Here is a 17,234-nt window from a genome sequence, read left to right as displayed (position 1 = left end):
GTGTGGATTATTTTTAGTCTTTTAATATTTTAATTATTTAGTTTTTTTATTTAAATTCAAATTAAAATTTTTTTTTTAATAAAAAATAATATATATATAAATATATGTAAATTTTTTTAAATAAAATAATGAGGATTTGTTATATTTAATATTTGATTGATACTTATGTGGGTTGATAAGAGCGCAATTGTCTCATTAGTTTTGATAATAATAATAATTGTAATTAGTGAGAAAAGTAATTAATTTAAGGATAAATAAAATAAGTATTTAAAGTTAATATGAATTATCAGCAGTAAATACTCAGAATAGAAATACGAGTCATCGTACATGTGTTGGAACAAGAGACGGGGTAGGGACCGAGAAAAAGATCTGGGGGAGGGGTGGGTGGAAACGTGAGAAAGTGATTAAACAGAGAAAACCCGAGGTGGCACACAAGCAGTTTCCGCGTCCTGGAAGTTCATTTCTTGGACAGGCTGACGTACGTCGCACCGAGCGAATTTAATTACTGAGCATTATTAATTAACATTTTTAAATTATAATTAAGTTACTCTGTTATCAAGTGCTTAACTAAGCTGTCATATTTTTTTTTTTTAATAAAAATTAATTAGTAAATATTTTGATAATCAGTAGAAAAATATCGGAAATTAATTAATAGAAAATTTCTAATATTATTGATTAATTTAAATAATTAAAATTTTAATTAATTTCATAGAAAAGTTTTAGTATTTAAAAAATAAATAATTTCAAATTTAAATATTTGAATTTTTATAAAAAAAGCGCGAAATACAAATTTCGAAAAAAAAACTTCGGAGATTTAGATGAAAATAAAAATTCAGAAAAATTATTTTCAAGTTTTTAAAAAAAAAAATCTCAATAAAAATGAAATTTACAAAGAATTGAATCTATAATTATAATTAAAATTATTAATTAGCTTCAATTAAAATTTAGTCGGTTATAAATAAAATATTTTTGAATTATTTTTTATTAAATAATTTGACTATAAATTATAATTTATTATGATACTAACTTATGATAATATAAAAGGTTTAGAATATAAATATATACTGTACAATTATTTTTATAATTAAATTTTTATTGATTTGAATATTAAAATGCTAACGAGATGGACAATGTCGGCATTTATTGATAATTTTAATAAATCGAATCAAAATTAGTACAATCGTTGAGGTGGACCCATTGAGGATTTGATGTGGAGAGAGCGCACATTCTGCCAGTGCTTCTTCAACAAAGACACGAGGAAGTTTATTGATAAGTGCACGTTCTGCACCAACTCATCGGGGGTCATCTCCACGTGGCCTACCGCGACAGACAGGCAGAGTACCTTCTTCATCTGGAACTTGATGGTGGCCTTGACTTCGTCGATCTTTGCTATCATCGATTCCTGATGAGACAAAAGCCCAGGAAATTTACCTGCCTTGTTCAAACCGGGACCAAGCAAACGTGGGATCTGTTTGATCAGCGACTCACTGGCCAAGAATGCGTCGTATTTTTTTGCTGCAATCAAAAAATAAATCGATTTAGATTCAAATTTTCTCAAAACTCATCGTTCAATATCTTACTCCTATTTACTGATATTCAAATAGCTGTAACTCAAAAAATAATAACTTTACGCAAAATTTATCTCAGTACAAATTTGTAAGGAATTAAATTTCCTACAAATTTGCATTTATTAAAAATTTCCGTAAATTCGATATTTAAAAGTTACAACCGCTTCAAGTTTAATCAATAAAATTCAAACTCCATACGTTTCAGTAACTAAAGAAATTACGATAAAGCGGATGTAGCTTGAAAAATAACCAATTTACGAAAATTTTCAATCAGTACAAATTTCTAGAGAAGTAAATTTCCTAAAAATTTGTTTTCATAAAAATTTCCATAACTTGAATATTTAAAAAGTTAGAGTCAGTCCCGCCATCAAAAATCTATTTCAATAAAAGTTTATCAGTACATTGGTAATTTAAATATTAATTACCAATTAAAAATGATGATTTAATTAAATAGATCAACTGTTTCAACACTGATTGAGGTACATTGCTATTTAAAACACAACGTCCGCACCCAGTGAAGATTTTTGCTCTCCTTCACATTGACAACTTAAATCATCATTGAGAAAACGAATTAAGTGCTTTTAGGAAGGTATCAATTTTTTAAAAATAATTGATAATTACCTAGTTTTTTGACGAGCTTTTTGTTCTTGTTAAGTTTCTTAAGAGCCTCAGCGTCCATGAAAGGAACATTGTTGGCCTTAGCTTCATCACAATGCTGCTGGTCTCCAAGAATGCATACTTGCATCTTTGGTCTTGGAATATTCTTCAATCTAATTAAAAAAAAAAGAAACAATTACACATTAACGAGAGCTAATTACTACTCAGATAAGTAATCAAATCAATGAATAAATATCAGTGCAGGATATAACATCAATAAATTCAGTTAATACATGCAAAGTAGTCATCATTGAGTTTGAAAAAAAAAATGTTTATATTCAAATATCGTAAGTCTGAGTGTGAACTTACCACAAGGATCATTACGATCCTGTGTAATTGATAATTATAATAACAATTATTAAATAACGGTGATATTAAAATTAATGAAAATATTAATAAAACCTCCCCAGTTGTTTTAAGACCCTGGGTACAGGTCCGCCGAGAAGATTCTCGGCTTCCTGACGTAACATGAGCCAATCTTTTCAATTAATCGATTACTTATTGAATTTACGTTCAAGGTATAGGTTAAAATGATTTCAAGAGACAAGAGATTGAAAAGAATGACTCAAAGTCAGGTGAACACATACTTGACGGTGCCTGAGAAACGTTTGTCTTTCTGCGGGTCGTAGTTCTTCAATCCAATTTGGAGCTCAACGGTCTCCAAAAATTTACGTTTCTTTTCCTGCGAGCTTTTGATTACTCCATTTACGCAGTCATAAAGAGCATCACGCGATACTTTAGACCTGTAAGTTCAATTTTAATTATTAGAATATTAATTTAAATTTAAATTCAAATCCGATGAAAAATGCCACGTGGCGGGAGAGTAAAAAATTTTGAAAAAGATAAAGAAATTAATTTTATACATATGTATGTATGATATATTTAATAAATATCAGAATTTATGAAAAATTTAGTATTTTAAAATATATATTGCTTATATATATTTTTTATATGAAACTAGTGCGCAATATTTGAAAAAGGAAACAACATGGCGGGCATGAGCATTAAATTTATGAGGTTATAATTTAAATATATGAGGATATTTGTATAAATATGTAGTTTATTAATTTGAAAATTAATTAGTAAATCGATATTATGTAAAATTGATGGTAGAAAAAATAAAACTAATAAAAAAAATTCCACGTGACCAAAGCAGATAAAGTTTAAAAAATTTTAAATAACAAAAGGAAAAATTCAATGAATTTAGTTTTGTAATTAGTAAATAATTATTTGTAATCAATTTTGTTAAAAATGTAGGAAATAAAAAAAAAACTGGGAATAAAAAGCCACATGGGCAAGCGAAATTTAAAAAAACCAGAAGTTGTTAAATTTCGATAAAAATTAAAAAATATATGTTTAAATATTTAGTTAAATAACAAAAAAATGTATTGGTGATAATAAATATTGAAAAAATATGAGGATTGTTTAAATATAATTGGATACTTACGTCATGTTTGTCGGAACGAAGACCGTCAGAAGACACGATCCAACTTTCTCGACGGCCCAACTACGAAAGAAAGATTGTGTGCAAATGGAGGAGGTCCTCTAGAATATTCTCCTGCCCCTTCCTCCTCTTTTCAAAAATTAGTTCCCACTCCCGCCATGGCGCTGAAAAATTTTCAAGTTCGAGTTCTCCAGCAACTCCCTAGATGGCGCCAGCGCACAATTTTTAACGAGCAAAATAAATAAATGACTTTGCTCTGAAACGTGAATTTGATTGATTGAGAACTTGGTGTTATTGTATATAAATTTATATAAATTTAATTAAAAATGAAGAGAAAGTCAAGTCACATTGAAGAAGAAGAAGAAGAATCAGATTCCGAAGTTGATTCCGAGGAAGAGGTAAAATTACTTGATAATTAATTTTCTCTTAAAAGATTCATTTGATTTCTAACCTTAATTATTGTCACGTGTTTTACAGCTTCAGGATGCTTTTTCTAAAGGATTAATAAAACCAGGATTAAATAAAGTCATCGAAAAGGAAACTAGAAAAAAAAATAATGACCCCGTAAGTTTTTTGAATTTTTTAAAATAAAAATTGACATGAGTGTGAATGTTGCAGACAGACAAATTCCAAATTACAAATAAATGAATTAAAAAATTTAAAATATGAAAATAAAAAAAATGCACATACTCATTTTCAAATTTTACTAATGTGCATTTTTTAAATTTTAGTCGATTTTTATTTGATTCACTCATTTGAAAATTTTTTTGATTTAATTGTCAGCTACATTCAAACTCAAGTTATTGGTAATTATTATTGTTAATTTGATGATTAATTACAGGAATTAATGAAGCAGATATTGAAAAAAATAAAATTAGATTTACCATGGATAGAAACGCTGGATGTCGTGAATGCCCCGGCGCCATTGGCACCAGAATTAGCACTGCAAATGCACGAGCAAGAAGAGCGACGTGCTAAGCAACTGCAGGGAAACAGAAAATTGCAGCAGCTGAAGCCAACTGAGGACCCGGTTATCAACGACTTCAAAAGAGAGACGATGTTCCATCGACAGGCTCAGGCTGCTGTCATGTTCTCCATACCCAGGCTAAAAAAAATGGGAATCCCTACAGTGAGACCCGAGGACTACTACGCGGAAATGGCCAAAGCTGACGAGCACATGCAGAAAATCCGGCAGAGTCTGCAGATAAAGGAGCAGGCGGTCGCGCGCTCAGAAAAAGTCCGACAGCTGAGACAGCAACGGAAAGTCGGCAAGCAAATGCAGATAGAAGCGACTCTGAAAAAACACGCGGAAAAAAAACAAATGCTCAATGAAGTTAAGAAATTCCGTAAGGGAGTTCGTAAGGACTTGGATTTCCTTGACGACAAAAAGAAAACTGGGGGGTCGAATAAGAGCAAAGCTGAGAGGAGGATCAACGGTAAGCAGAAGATCAAGAACTCCAAGTTTGGGTTCGGGGGAAAAAAACGAGGGAGCAAAATGAACACGCGTGAAAGTTCTGCGGATATGTCGGATTATCAGAGACCGCGAAAAGACGCGAAAGGTTTCAAAGGAAGGAATAAAGGTAGAGGTAATAATAATACCAGTAAAACTCAGAGGCCTGGTAAAAATCGAAGGGTTCAGATGAAGAATAAAAAAAAATAATTTAATGTATTTATAATTTTACATAAATAAAGTTTTTTATTATTATTAAATAATTTTTAATTAAAATTTTTTAAATAGCCGCCAAAATTAATTAATGGAGAACTTTTATTACGACTTTTATTGGAGTTACAACTTTATCAACCAATTATTTAAACATGAGGAAATTGACTACAGAAAAAAGATAAACTAAAAATATGCATACATAGAAAATTGTAAGAGCTGTAGATGCAATTTTTAAAAATATTTTTTTTATAATTTATAATTTGTAAAAACGTCAAAAAATTATTAGACGTTGGCTGACCAGTATTACGAATTTTTCGTGTCGAATTGCTAAAAAAAAAAATCTGAAATGGATAAGGAGAAAAAAGAATATATATTCCACAATAAATATGTTTTTTAATAGACATACATCTCGTACGAGGTTACACGATATTTTAAATACATGCCATTTAACTGTCCAGCAATCAAACACAATGTATTTTATCATTAATCATTAAATATTAATATTATCATTAATCTATCTTTCTCGATAACTATTGCACAATCTGGTAATCGTTTCTCGAAGCGATTCTCAAAAAATCAGCCTCAAATACTCACAATATTTCCACCAAAACTTCAATTTCTGATGCACTTGCAATTATTTATTTTCATTTATTATTATGTTGCATTGTTAATTATATCAACCGGGTCACTTTTATGTTATTACATCAATATTATAATTATAATTATTATTATTATTATTTCATCAGATTTTTGACGATTATCAAAAGTTACGGGTGCTTTGCTCTAATCATGACTTTTTACCCTGGGCACCCGGTAGTTAAATTCAATCAATCATCATTATTATTATTATTATTATTATTATTATTATTATTTTTGTTAATATTTTTTACAAATTCATCACCATTCATGCTCCCTTCGCAGAGCTATTTTTTGTAAACGAATATAAATAAATAATTAAAAAATAAAAAAACGAAAAATACAAAATTTATTCTCCTCGCGGTAAAACTCCGCGGGACGTCAGTAACTTTCTCAATAATAAATATTATTTTTAAATTTTTAAACATTTTGTACAATTATTCCAATGGAAGATAAATAATAATCACTTAACAATAAATACTTTAATTATATAATTTCATTACATATATTAGAGTCACATATTTTTACCTCAAGTCTAATCAGCCGCGTACGCGAGGTTCCATTTAAATGTTTTAGATTTTTTTTAAATATTGTAACTACTCGGTAACAATAGACCCAATTATTTTATGTATATGTTATATATATATTTATATATGTATATATTTAGTTGGTGGCCAGCACCAAACACACGCGCACTTATACTAGTTGTCATTTAAACGTCATAATCAAATAATTAAATTATGAGACACTGATACATTTTTTTTGGATTTTTTCATTTTTTTTTCTCATCCATTCATCTATAATACAATTATATTTATCACTACATATACATATCAGAGATAATCTTCGTTTAATGCTTTAATTTTCATATTTATCAATTTATCAGCATTAATTCAAATGTCATTTTTTTTTCCACTTTAATTTTAAAATAAATTCAGACCTCAGAACATGGAAGTTTTTTTACTTTACTTTTTAAATAAAATATATATGATCGACATATTTAATCACAAATAAAATATACGGTAATTAATAAAGAAAGAGATTAAATATTCTTTGGTTATAAAATAATTGTACGTTAAAAGTACAGCGTGATAATTAAAGTGTAATTAATAATAAATTTACTTTGCGCGTTAGTTTAAAAATTATATATTTATATATATATGTAAACTAAAAAAAACCAAAATATATTTTTGAATTAGTGCATAAACCTCACAGAGACCGGCTCTGCGATATATCACTTGGCTCATTCGCAACAGATTCATTTTTTTTTTGTTTTTTTTTTTTTTTAAATTAATTTTCATATATTTATAGAGATTACACAGACGCGGACGATATGGCGGATCTTTTAATAAAATACAAACAATAATTTAAACAAACTTTTTTTTATATATATATATATATATATATATATATTTTTGCTTATCCTTTGGTCTACCGGTCAAACGATTTTCGTAAAGCACTTAAATAAAAAAATAACTCGAAGGATAGACTTTAGAGTACGGACATGAAATCCCGGAAAAAGGTTGATTGATAAATTATAAAGCTGACAGTGAGATCGATAGCGAACATCCTGGAGCTTTCAGTAGATTTATCTCGTACTTGAAAGCATTTATTTTATTTTCATACATATACTTATTGTTTTTGTATAGATGTATTTATTTTATTTATATATATACTTGTTAACATATACGTCTTTCAGCTGATATGTCGTTTGTAATAATATGCGGCGACTGAACGATATATTTAAGATTTCAAAACGACTTTCTGTTGATCCATTTAAATTAATATCCGCTCAACATTTTTAATTATTATTTATTTGGATAAACACTTTCTTCCGATGCTTTTGGTCATGCCCAACAGGTACAAGTTGAGATTCATTCTCCAGTATACTGTATTTTTTTCTTTACGAGTCTAGTTCATACATGAGCAGAGTTTTTTTTTTATCTGATCCTCTGGATTGGTGATACAAAATCACACATTAATATTAATATTATTATTATTATTATTTATGTTAAAGTTAAATTTATTATTATTATTGTGGTGGAGACGATGGTAAAATATCGAGTTACAATTTAAAGTCGGTCCAGCCGACGGTCCTGCCGACAATCTGCTAATAAGCTAAGATACTTTCATGCAGATATCATACCATCGTCACCTGTCATTAAATGTACATGCATATATGCTGTTCTATATAGTGGTGAATATATATACACATATATTAATATTTGGTTAAAAGCATGGTCTAATGCTGATGTGATAACTAAGTAGTGGGCGATTATGGGTGCGCTCGCCACCATGACTGCTGAAACTTTTCGTGTAGTTTTTTGCAAATACCCGCCAATTTCCGTCACATCCCAGGCTCCGTTGAGGCTTCCTCTTGATCTTCCCCGCTCATGTCCCCGTCGTCGTCAATGTTCTCGATCGTCTCGTCGCCTTCTTCCAGCGTTACCTGGACGAAAAGTAATTATTATTATTATTACTATAATTCTACCAGGAACTTCATTAGTGTTTAGATTTAATTAAAAAGTTCATTTTATTCTACGGCTTCTATTGTGCAAATTAATTAAAGACGAGCCTTTAATTTAATTAAATTTTTTTTTAAGTAAAAAAATTAGTTCTTATTTTAAAAAATTTTTTTTATTCACAAGCGTTAATAATTTTAATCTAAAAATAATCTTCAATCTTATTATGTGATATCTTTATTAAATTACATAACCAGATTAATAACAATAATAATAAAAATAAAAATTACCTGAAAGTGAATACGGTCAGAGAGCTGCTCACTTCCCTGTTGGTCATCAGAGGGGGGCGAGGGAGGTATCATAGATTGGTACCAATCACGGTTCTCTTCAAGCGTGTCGAGAATATCCTGGGCGTCCGGATGAACGAGGTCAGCCCAAGTTTCCCACAGCGGATGCACAATATAGTCAATGAATCCGACTTGTGACTTTTCAATGGTAGCGTTGTGTCGGTCGCACATCGGACTGATGTCCATGTTTTGCTCGCGCTCGCGGTCTCCCTGCTGGAAGAACTCCTCCATCAGCAGGCCGACCCACCGACGGTAGAGGGGCAAGGGTTTGGTCGGGTTCGACAAGTCGGCGCAGTGGACCAGGTTCTCTAGCACCTGGATCCGGTCTGTGTAGTTGTCCAGCAGCAGGACACCAGAGCCCGCGACCTTCTTGGTCTCGACCATGGTCTTGAGGTCAGCTAGCAGCGACATGTGCTTGGACATGTCCGTCGATAGAACCATGTCGATGACCATTTTCCTCACGGTCTGACGCTGCTTCTTTGACATGTTGACAAATATGTCACAGCCCTCGTTCTGCAGGAGCTTGAAAGCCACTGCCAGGTGGTGGTTCTCCAACACAGACTCGTCGTTGTACATCAGCGCCAGCTCCGAGCCTATTAATTTTCAAATAAATTATAAATACCTTCGCTAAAATATTTAATGATCTTATCAACCGAAATGTCAAGTTCTTATTAATTTATTTCTCCGCGGTTTTAATTTTGAAATTTTAAACAAAGCCCTAGTCTAAAGTATTTTAAAAATAACAAAAAAAGAAACTAGGTCGATTTATTGCGACTTAAATTTTTATCAAAGTTCTTAGACTCGCAAGCAAATAAATCACCCGGTTAAATTTAAATTTAAATCCAACTTTCATATCAATTTAAAATAATACTAATCTATGATATTTTTTTTTCTTTTAAATATTTGATTTTTCATGGCAATTTATCACACACTTAAGCTTCGCAGGCGTAAAGTTTTGATCCATGTAAAGCTTCGGCCGGTCGAACGCAAGAAACTGTTGCGGTTTTAGTGTGACATAGTTTTTTATCGGTCTACAGCCTTACTACTTAATGTAGAGTGATTGCATATAAATAGTGGGGAGAGAGTAAGGGTTGTACTTACTGGAATTGATGAGGAATTGATTGGTAAGACCCGGGTGATCGACGTCATGAATTGTCGCGGCAAACAAGGCGGCCATGATTTCCAGTGGTGTGAAGACGGACTGTTTGAGAACAAACACTAGGATTAATAACAGTGGTATATATTGTACATAGATGGTGAGTATTTATATATACATATACATATATGTATAATAGATATAGAAGGCCACGGATCGATTGAGACGTGTATTATGTACCTCAAGCGCGGGCGTATTGAGCAGCGTGTGCGTCGATTGTGTTACGTCGGCCGCGTGAAGGCTGTTGTGGAAGGGATTGTCCTTGACATAGTGATCCTCAAGAGTCATCATAAAGGTAACAAAAGTCTTGGGCGGTATTGCGAGTGATTTGAGCAAATCGCGGCTCTGGAATGCCGTGTAGGCTACGCAGGTCAATGGTCTATTGTTACTCAGCTCGGCCACCCTGAATATATCGATGCCCCACTTGTCGACATCCGTTAATACCTGAAATCAATACCAACCGCATAATCACAGCCACACGCATCGCTTAATAACAGTCATTAATACCAAGAGGAATCGCGGTTTAATTTAATGACACAGGTAATTTGAGATCACGGAGCAGACGAGCGCTTTACTTGGATGGAAGGATGGGAGGATGGATGGGTAGTGTAGTGGGATTGGGCATGTGATTGAGAGCTCCGAGCTGCTGAATGTCGGATTTGACGAAGGTCTGATTGAGATCATTAGGAGTTTGGATGAAGTTGATGAGAGTTTGCGAGGGAGCTAGAGGAGTCTGTATGAAGCTTGATGGTCGGGGCTTAATTGCTGGTACCTTGGTGAGTTCTTCGTCGTGGGGAGTCTCCACCCCGTGAACAGGCACTCGCTCCCCGGTGAAACTGTTGGTGTGGGTCAGTGGACGTTTCACCCCGCTGATGTGGGACATCGCTGCTGGACCTCGCTGAGCTCGTTCTTTTTTCTTTGCTGATCTCGAATCGCCGGAAATGCCGGCTACTACTCCATCCTCGATACGCAGCGACGGCAAATCCAATTCTTGTTGTTTGTCTGTAATTTAATTTTATTTTAAATATTTAAAAATTGCCGCCATTTATTTTTTATGTCCAAAGTTAAAACTCACCAAGGAAAGTGCTGCAGATATACTCAGATATTTGATTACCAGACTTTGAAGACTCCGAAAAGTGTGAAAGCTCTTTGTTCAACATTCTCTTGAACTGAAAATTTAAAAAGAAAGTATAGTCAAATAAACTATTGGCGATAAACTTCACATAACAAGACAATAAAGTTTTTATCTTACACTAAACTCGATCTCTATGATATTTGATAAAAATAACCGTAAAACTATTTTGGATGTTTGCCTTACTAAAAATCCGATCGAACATTATTTTATGCTAATACACCAGCTGTTGCACACCAACACAGCCCCACATACAGATAAATTATTAAATAAATCCACTTCCCTACATCTTAATCCCAGAACTTCTGAGCCAATAAACTTGACAATAAAGTCCAATTTACAGCAAAATAAAAAAAAAGAAAAAAAAAAAAAAGAAAAATATTCTACGTATTAGGGCTCGTTCTAGACGTCATCGCGCGAATGCCCTCTTGGCCAACTGACCTACTTCTTTTACTAATAAAAAAATGAAAAACCATCTGGATACCCAGCCAAACTTTACTATCAAGATACTAGTGCCAAAATATATACGCATATATTTATGTATTACCACTTCAATGATTTTAAATACGTGCCGCAACTTAAATAATTAATTCCCCCTCTCCTCAATTAAAAAAAATAAAACTATACAGTAAAAAAGGATTTGTCAAAGTGTAAAAAAAGCGAGTATTAAAAATTAAAGTGTTGAATTTTTAACACTTTCACGTGGTGTTAAATACAACACGCTATTATTTTATTTGATCAGCTATCGATTGATTTTTTAACACAAAAAAATTATTTTATTCAAAAGTCAAATCAACACACAGTAAAAAATTCTCTCGACCGTCAAAAAATAATTTTTTGAAAATTTTGACATGTGAAATTTTTTCTACACGTATATTAAAATATGTAGATTTTGACGAATCCTTTTTTCCTGAAAAAATTATAGTTCAAAATATCAGCAAAGTCTCTTCAGTTGAAAACTGTAAAAATTACATTATTTCCGAGATGTCACAGTTTCATATTGGACTTTTTTCAGTCCTTACCAGCAACCTGATTGCTAAGGTTTTTAACCTTCAAATTTAGTGGTGTAAATTGTAAAATTTGGTATCTACCCGGTTCAAAAATAAAACTTGATTTAGATTTGGTTTACCAGGTCGAAGCTTGGAGCCGTTTTTCAAGACAAACTCGACTTCTTTTACGGAGATACGAAATACATTGAGTTTTCACCTTGGTTTAGACTTAACTGGCTTACTTAGTCACGATTTAAGGCGAAAAAGTTTAAATTAAGCCGAAATTGACTTATTCGACTTAAATTATGTTAAAAAAGTTCACTAAGTTTAAAAAAACTTAATTTAGGTCGAAAAAGTCGAGATCGTATCGAAAAATCGGCAAATCGATTTCACAAGAAAATAAGATGAAGCGAACCTGAATCAAGTTTTATTTTCAACCCGGGTATAATTGAAATCACTATCATGGGAAGTTTCAATTATTGCAGTCCAAATTATAACACTTGAAATTTTTTCTCACTGAAAACTATAATTTCTTACTACTCTTTTTTCGCGTTACCGTGCAATAAAATTGAAATTGTAAATTTTACCTTAAGAGATGCCATATCCGAAACAGACCGATGAGTTTGAATAGTTTCCAACTGATCTAAACACCAGTCAAGTTCTTCCATTGTTTCGACGGCCATTTTCATGTAGGTTTCATCTAAAAGTTATAATTGTTCATTTATAGTCTTCCCTCGTGAATATATGACTAACAATTGTTTCCTACATATATAGCAAGCGATGTGATGTAAACTACATAACAGTAATGATAATAACAATTCGGTATCGGGAAACTTGTAACTAATTAAGGTAACAAAACCTACCTCCGGGCGCCAAAACACGTGGCTGTGGTGTATTACTTCCCTGTGCCCCGCTGCTTCTACGGGATCTGAAACGACAAAGTTGTCTCTTTAGGCAAACTTGTTACTTGTTACTTGTTGCCAGGTATAATAAATTATTAGTTATTAGTTATAAGTTTGTAGTTACGGCTATCTACTATTTAATTTCAAAATCCGCTTTTGTCTTTGCAGATTAGATTAACTATTATCATTATTATTTTTATATTGGATTTGGTATTAAGATTTAAAACTTACTTGTTGGTTGGTACATTTGTGAGCGACAGGAAGTTGTTTCTAACGGATCGTAATGAGGCAAGTATTTGGGCGAATGGCGTAACGATGAGATCTTCGCCATGACTGTAAAAAAAATTATTTTTTAAAATTATTATTATTATTTTTTTGCTTTACAATTACGTTCATTTTGTTTTTATTTAAATAAAGTCAATAAATGTTGAATTTAATGGAGTTGCTTTTAATTAGCGTAAAGTAATTGAATTAAAAAAAGATAGAAAATACTGAGCAGAGTTTCCATCAAAAGATTAAAATGAATAAAAGTCATTTCAGGTTTTGATGTTGGGTTTTATGGAAAAAAAAAATATATATGAAAGCTTTCATTTATTGAAATTGTATTCTTCTGTTGTACTTTTTGAAAATAAAATTGGGTTGAAAATTTGATGTAAAAAAAAATGGTCTGTAAATTTAGCACTATGAGCTAATTGCGTTGCATTTAATATAAATAATCATGCAACATGACTGCGATAGATTGTAGAAATAATTAATAAAGCAAAAATCGTCACTGATTGACTATAGTGCATACTCTCTCCCAGTGTGTGTGTGTATAGACAATAATAATGAATAAGCAGAAGACCTTGTCAATTTGTTATTAGTGTTTAACAAGCAAACATATTTTAAAAACATAATATCCATTTATTATTATTTTATAAATTAATTTTAAATTTAAATTTAATTGCCATAAAAACTCGACAATCCAATAATTTATATTGTATTTTATTTTGTATTTACATTTATTAGTTCATTGTAATTATTTACTTATCTATTCATTTAATTCCTCTCATTTATACATTTATAAATAAATAAATATATACTTATACTACACATATATTCTTCCCAATTTAAAGTTATAAATTTCAAAATTTATTGGAATTTTGAATTTTTAAAAAATAATTTACGTCAATTGAGTTTAATTTTTAACCAGTACCATATATGTATATATAATATATATATACTAGTCTACTTATACAACTAAACTTAGCGGCAAAAAATTGATAATTACATAAAATTAACTGCATGAGAAAAATATTTTTCCAGTATTTTATTTAAGTCAGCTGAGGCTTTATGGGAAAACGTTTCTGTTAATAGGAAAAAAAATTAAAATTTCCGGCTTAGGTTTGTGTACTGGAAGATTCGTAAGATTTTCTCTATTTTTGGGTACAAAGTTTAGTAGAATGGGAAGTAAACTATATGTGACAACTTACTAATCACGTTTGGTTGGTGAAGCAAAACACTGTTGCTCCCAAAACACAGCCCGTCGTGTGGGTCTCGACCTTAATGCAGACATAGAATGTGTACGTGGTAATCCAGCAACAGCACCCGCTAAATTACCAACCATTCCAACAACACGAGCAACAGTGGCATCGTCATTACTACCGCCTAATGCTGGAGAACTCATACCACCCCCGCACCTTTTCAAACTACCCGGGAAAAATATCAAATCTTCAAAACCCGGAACACCCGCACCCGCACCCACACCATCACCATCACCTGTCCCAGCTCCCACACCTGCACTTGTGTCGGACATCGTCTCTAATTGCCCATACTACTCACCCACATATATATACATATACATACATATATACATTTATAAACAATTAAAACTAATCACTGTTATTAAATAACAACTCGCGGAGCCGAGAAATAGGACTGCGTACTTAAATCATTACGTCTTGTGAATAGCAAATTGGATTTTATTGTTAAATATATCATCACATAATTAAATAATAAACGTCATTATCTCGCCCACTGGACATTTAGAAGGGATTTACTCTAATGAGCCTCTTTGTGTCGCCATAATTTCAGTACTCCGTTTGAGTTTTTAAATAAAAATCCACATTCTGGTTGATACGAGCCTGCTGACTTATGAGGAAAAAGATACCGAGGCAACTGATGATGATCACGTTGCTCCGTGTTGAGTTTGCTTTAGGATGAGTGGTGTTAAAACTACAGGCCAGGCCCAAAAATAGCCGACAACTTTGTTTATTTATATTTTTAACAAAACTTTTTCTTACTACGCTTCACTAACTACTTGAAGCTATTACGAGGTACGTGTCGTTTGTGTATATTTAGAAGTCGAGGGATATAAATCATTAACGACACGGTCACCCTAGTGCAGTCTGTGACCTAGTCTTAATAAATCTCACCGTTAAATAATTACAATTAACAACAACAATAATTACTCTAGTGATGAATTAAATTCTTATCATCCAGATTACTTTATAAGACGAGTAAAATTTTAATTTAAAAAACGCGTCATTTCCTATTTAATGAGCAGCGATGATGCAAACTCATCATTATTCTCAATTTATAAATTTTCATGAATCATAATTGTGGTTTCACTTACAATAAAAGTGTTTTTAAAGAAAACTCACTTTTCACAATTTAGCATTCGACACATGCTTTTATTATTTAAATTTAAAAGGGTAGTGTGATAACACGGACAGTTTGTGACGGAACAATAACAGTAGTAGTTGAGGTAAAGTTGATAGCAATAGAAGAATAATAAGAATAAAGAGAGTAAAAAATGATCGCGAGTCACGTCGCGGGTATGAACGTCGCCATATCGACAGTTAGCGTTAACCACGATGTCCAACTGCCCGGGGTCTTCCGGTTTCGCGGGGGATTCGCGATATTATTTTACCAGTAGTGGGGGAAGTATGTAGTATGTCGTAGTCGTGATTTGCGCGGGAAACATGCGCATCGAGAGGCTTTAATGTCACTATCTGGCGTCTCGTGCCCTTTCGTAGCACCTCGGACCCTTTCGCTACTTGAGGGTTTCCCCGAGCAGCTTCATTATAAATATTTCTATATACATATTTTGTCTTACGTCTGTTTTTAAATTGATTGATTTCGCTCCTGTTCCAGTGAGCTCCTGTTAACTTTGAAATTTAAAATTTCCGCGTTTTCTCAGATTACGTCACTTGCGGGGACGGGTGAGAAAAATCAGTAGAAAGGGGTTTTAAGTGTCACGGTCACTTGGGATATCATGAATGATGAATCTAAAAATGTATGCTATCTTATGGAGAGAATGCTCTTTCTGCGAATCTGTTAATATTGATTTTCATGAATTGGCAAGGTTCCAGTTCACTTCGCATGCTCCAAGTACTTGGTTAAGAATCTGACAGAATCGGCAACTTTTAGAGTTTCTTACACATTTTTATTATTTATTATATTTGTTATGGCTATAATGTTTCTCTTTAAATAAAACTGTTGATACTTAATCACACTTTTTATATAAATTACTTTTAAACTCTGCGAGAGTTCAGAGACTCAGAAATTAAATACTTGGGCTTTAGTTGGATTGAGATTAAGTTATTTTAATTTAAACAATAAATAAACTTTATAGGATATTATTATAATTATGAGTATAAACTTAGCTTATCAATGGAACGTGATATATATAGATATTTATATACATTTATATAAAAATTAAAAAAAATAATTAATTACAATTTTAAATCTCAGGGTTTTAGATGGTATATTTTTTTGATATTTAGTAATTAATATGGAGGAATAATTATGTTTTTGTGATTTATAAATGATAAATAGTATTAATGATATATGTTTACTTGTAGGCCACATTCCGCTCTTGGCGATTGATTAATTCAGATAACATACATAACATATATAACTGATATGCTTGACAAGTTATTTGCATCATGTTAAATTTTACCCGCCCGTCAAAATTTATACCAACTATTTATAGGAGGCGGCAAAATGGACCCGATTTTTTTCTAATTCCAAGAGGTCGTATTGCGAAAGCAAATTTGAATTTTAAATTTTTGAATTTAGATCAGCTGTCAAATTTTATCGAACATCAATTTCGCTTAAAATTTTTTTTTATTTTTTAAATGAAAAATTTTCAGGGCCATTTGAAATAGGGATCTAATACAGAAAAGTGAAACGTCATGAAAAATTGCAATGGAAATGAGCGAGAAAGAGTGATGTGTAACTCGGGTTTCGTCCAGTTTCGTCCTCTTGACACTGTCTGGCCATTTTTATCAACAG

At 32.0% G+C, this 17,234-nt stretch overlaps 3 protein-coding genes across 16 annotated transcripts in view; 1 reads left to right on the top strand and 2 right to left on the bottom strand.

Annotated features, from left to right (window-relative positions):
• Positions 1–1,072: 1,072 nt before the first annotated feature.
• On the bottom strand, positions 1,073–3,778 carry LOC103580025 (60S ribosomal protein L10a). The gene is made up of 4 exons (XM_008561621.1): positions 3,673–3,778; positions 2,813–2,968; positions 2,190–2,338; positions 1,073–1,515 (listed from the first exon to the last, which is right to left on the bottom strand). Exons 1-4 carry the CDS (start codon positions 3,675–3,677, stop codon positions 1,172–1,174), a joined length of 654 nt encoding a protein of 217 aa, XP_008559843.1. The 5' UTR covers positions 3,678–3,778; the 3' UTR covers positions 1,073–1,171.
• Positions 3,779–3,895: 117 nt separating this feature from the next.
• Positions 3,896–5,382, top strand: LOC103580027 (probable rRNA-processing protein EBP2 homolog). Its single transcript, XM_008561622.3, has 3 exons — positions 3,896–4,067; positions 4,147–4,233; positions 4,511–5,382. The coding sequence occupies exons 1-3, from the start codon at positions 3,996–3,998 to the stop codon at positions 5,327–5,329; spliced, it is 978 nt and encodes a 325-aa protein (XP_008559844.1). The 5' UTR covers positions 3,896–3,995; the 3' UTR covers positions 5,330–5,382.
• A 323-nt stretch (positions 5,383–5,705) lies between these two features.
• The window catches only part of LOC103580028 (cAMP-specific 3',5'-cyclic phosphodiesterase), a 52,973-nt gene continuing 41,444 nt past the window's right edge, over positions 5,706–17,234 (bottom strand). For 13 of the 14 annotated variants that reach the window (XM_014440673.2, XM_008561634.3, XM_008561630.3 and 10 more), the window contains 9 exons: positions 13,188–13,289; positions 12,918–12,982; positions 12,642–12,754; positions 11,009–11,102; positions 10,706–10,935; positions 10,114–10,377; positions 9,879–9,978; positions 8,721–9,370; positions 5,706–8,417 (listed from right to left, as the gene is read on the bottom strand). In XM_014440673.2, the coding sequence (XP_014296159.1) occupies positions 8,316–8,417; positions 8,721–9,370; positions 9,879–9,978; positions 10,114–10,377; positions 10,706–10,935; positions 11,009–11,102; positions 12,642–12,754; positions 12,918–12,982; positions 13,188–13,289 (1,720 nt within the window). In that variant the 3' untranslated portion in view covers positions 5,706–8,315. Of the gene's footprint in view, positions 8,418–8,720; positions 9,371–9,878; positions 9,979–10,113; positions 10,378–10,705; positions 10,936–11,008; positions 11,103–12,641; positions 12,755–12,917; positions 12,983–13,187; positions 13,290–14,428; positions 16,527–17,234 lie in introns of those variants that run through there. The other variant, XM_014440676.2, reaches the window with a different exon arrangement.

This window comes from Microplitis demolitor, chromosome 1, assembly GCF_026212275.2.
Source record: "Microplitis demolitor isolate Queensland-Clemson2020A chromosome 1, iyMicDemo2.1a, whole genome shotgun sequence".
NCBI classification, from domain to species: Eukaryota; Metazoa; Arthropoda; class Insecta; order Hymenoptera; family Braconidae; genus Microplitis; species Microplitis demolitor.
Note: the sequence above shows the minus strand (reverse complement) of the source record. Positions and strands in the feature narration are given on the sequence as shown.

Excerpts from the sequence above, each read along its gene's own strand:
- LOC103580025 (XM_008561621.1), bottom strand. Across the intron at positions 2,339-2,812 it reads CGTTTCTCAGGCACCGTCAA|ATTGAAGAATATTCCAAGAC; the intron begins GTATGTGTTCAC and ends TTTTTTAATTAG. Across the intron at positions 1,516-2,189 it reads AAAGCTCGTCAAAAAACTAG|CAAAAAAATACGACGCATTC; the intron begins GTAATTATCAAT and ends TTTTGATTGCAG.
- LOC103580027 (XM_008561622.3), top strand. The coding sequence starts at position 3,996 with ATGAAGAGAAAGTCAAGTCACATTGAAGAAGAAGAAGAAGAATCAGAT. Across the intron at positions 4,068-4,146 it reads AAGTTGATTCCGAGGAAGAG|CTTCAGGATGCTTTTTCTAA; the intron begins GTAAAATTACTT and ends CGTGTTTTACAG. Across the intron at positions 4,234-4,510 it reads GAAAAAAAAATAATGACCCC|GAATTAATGAAGCAGATATT; the intron begins GTAAGTTTTTTG and ends GATTAATTACAG.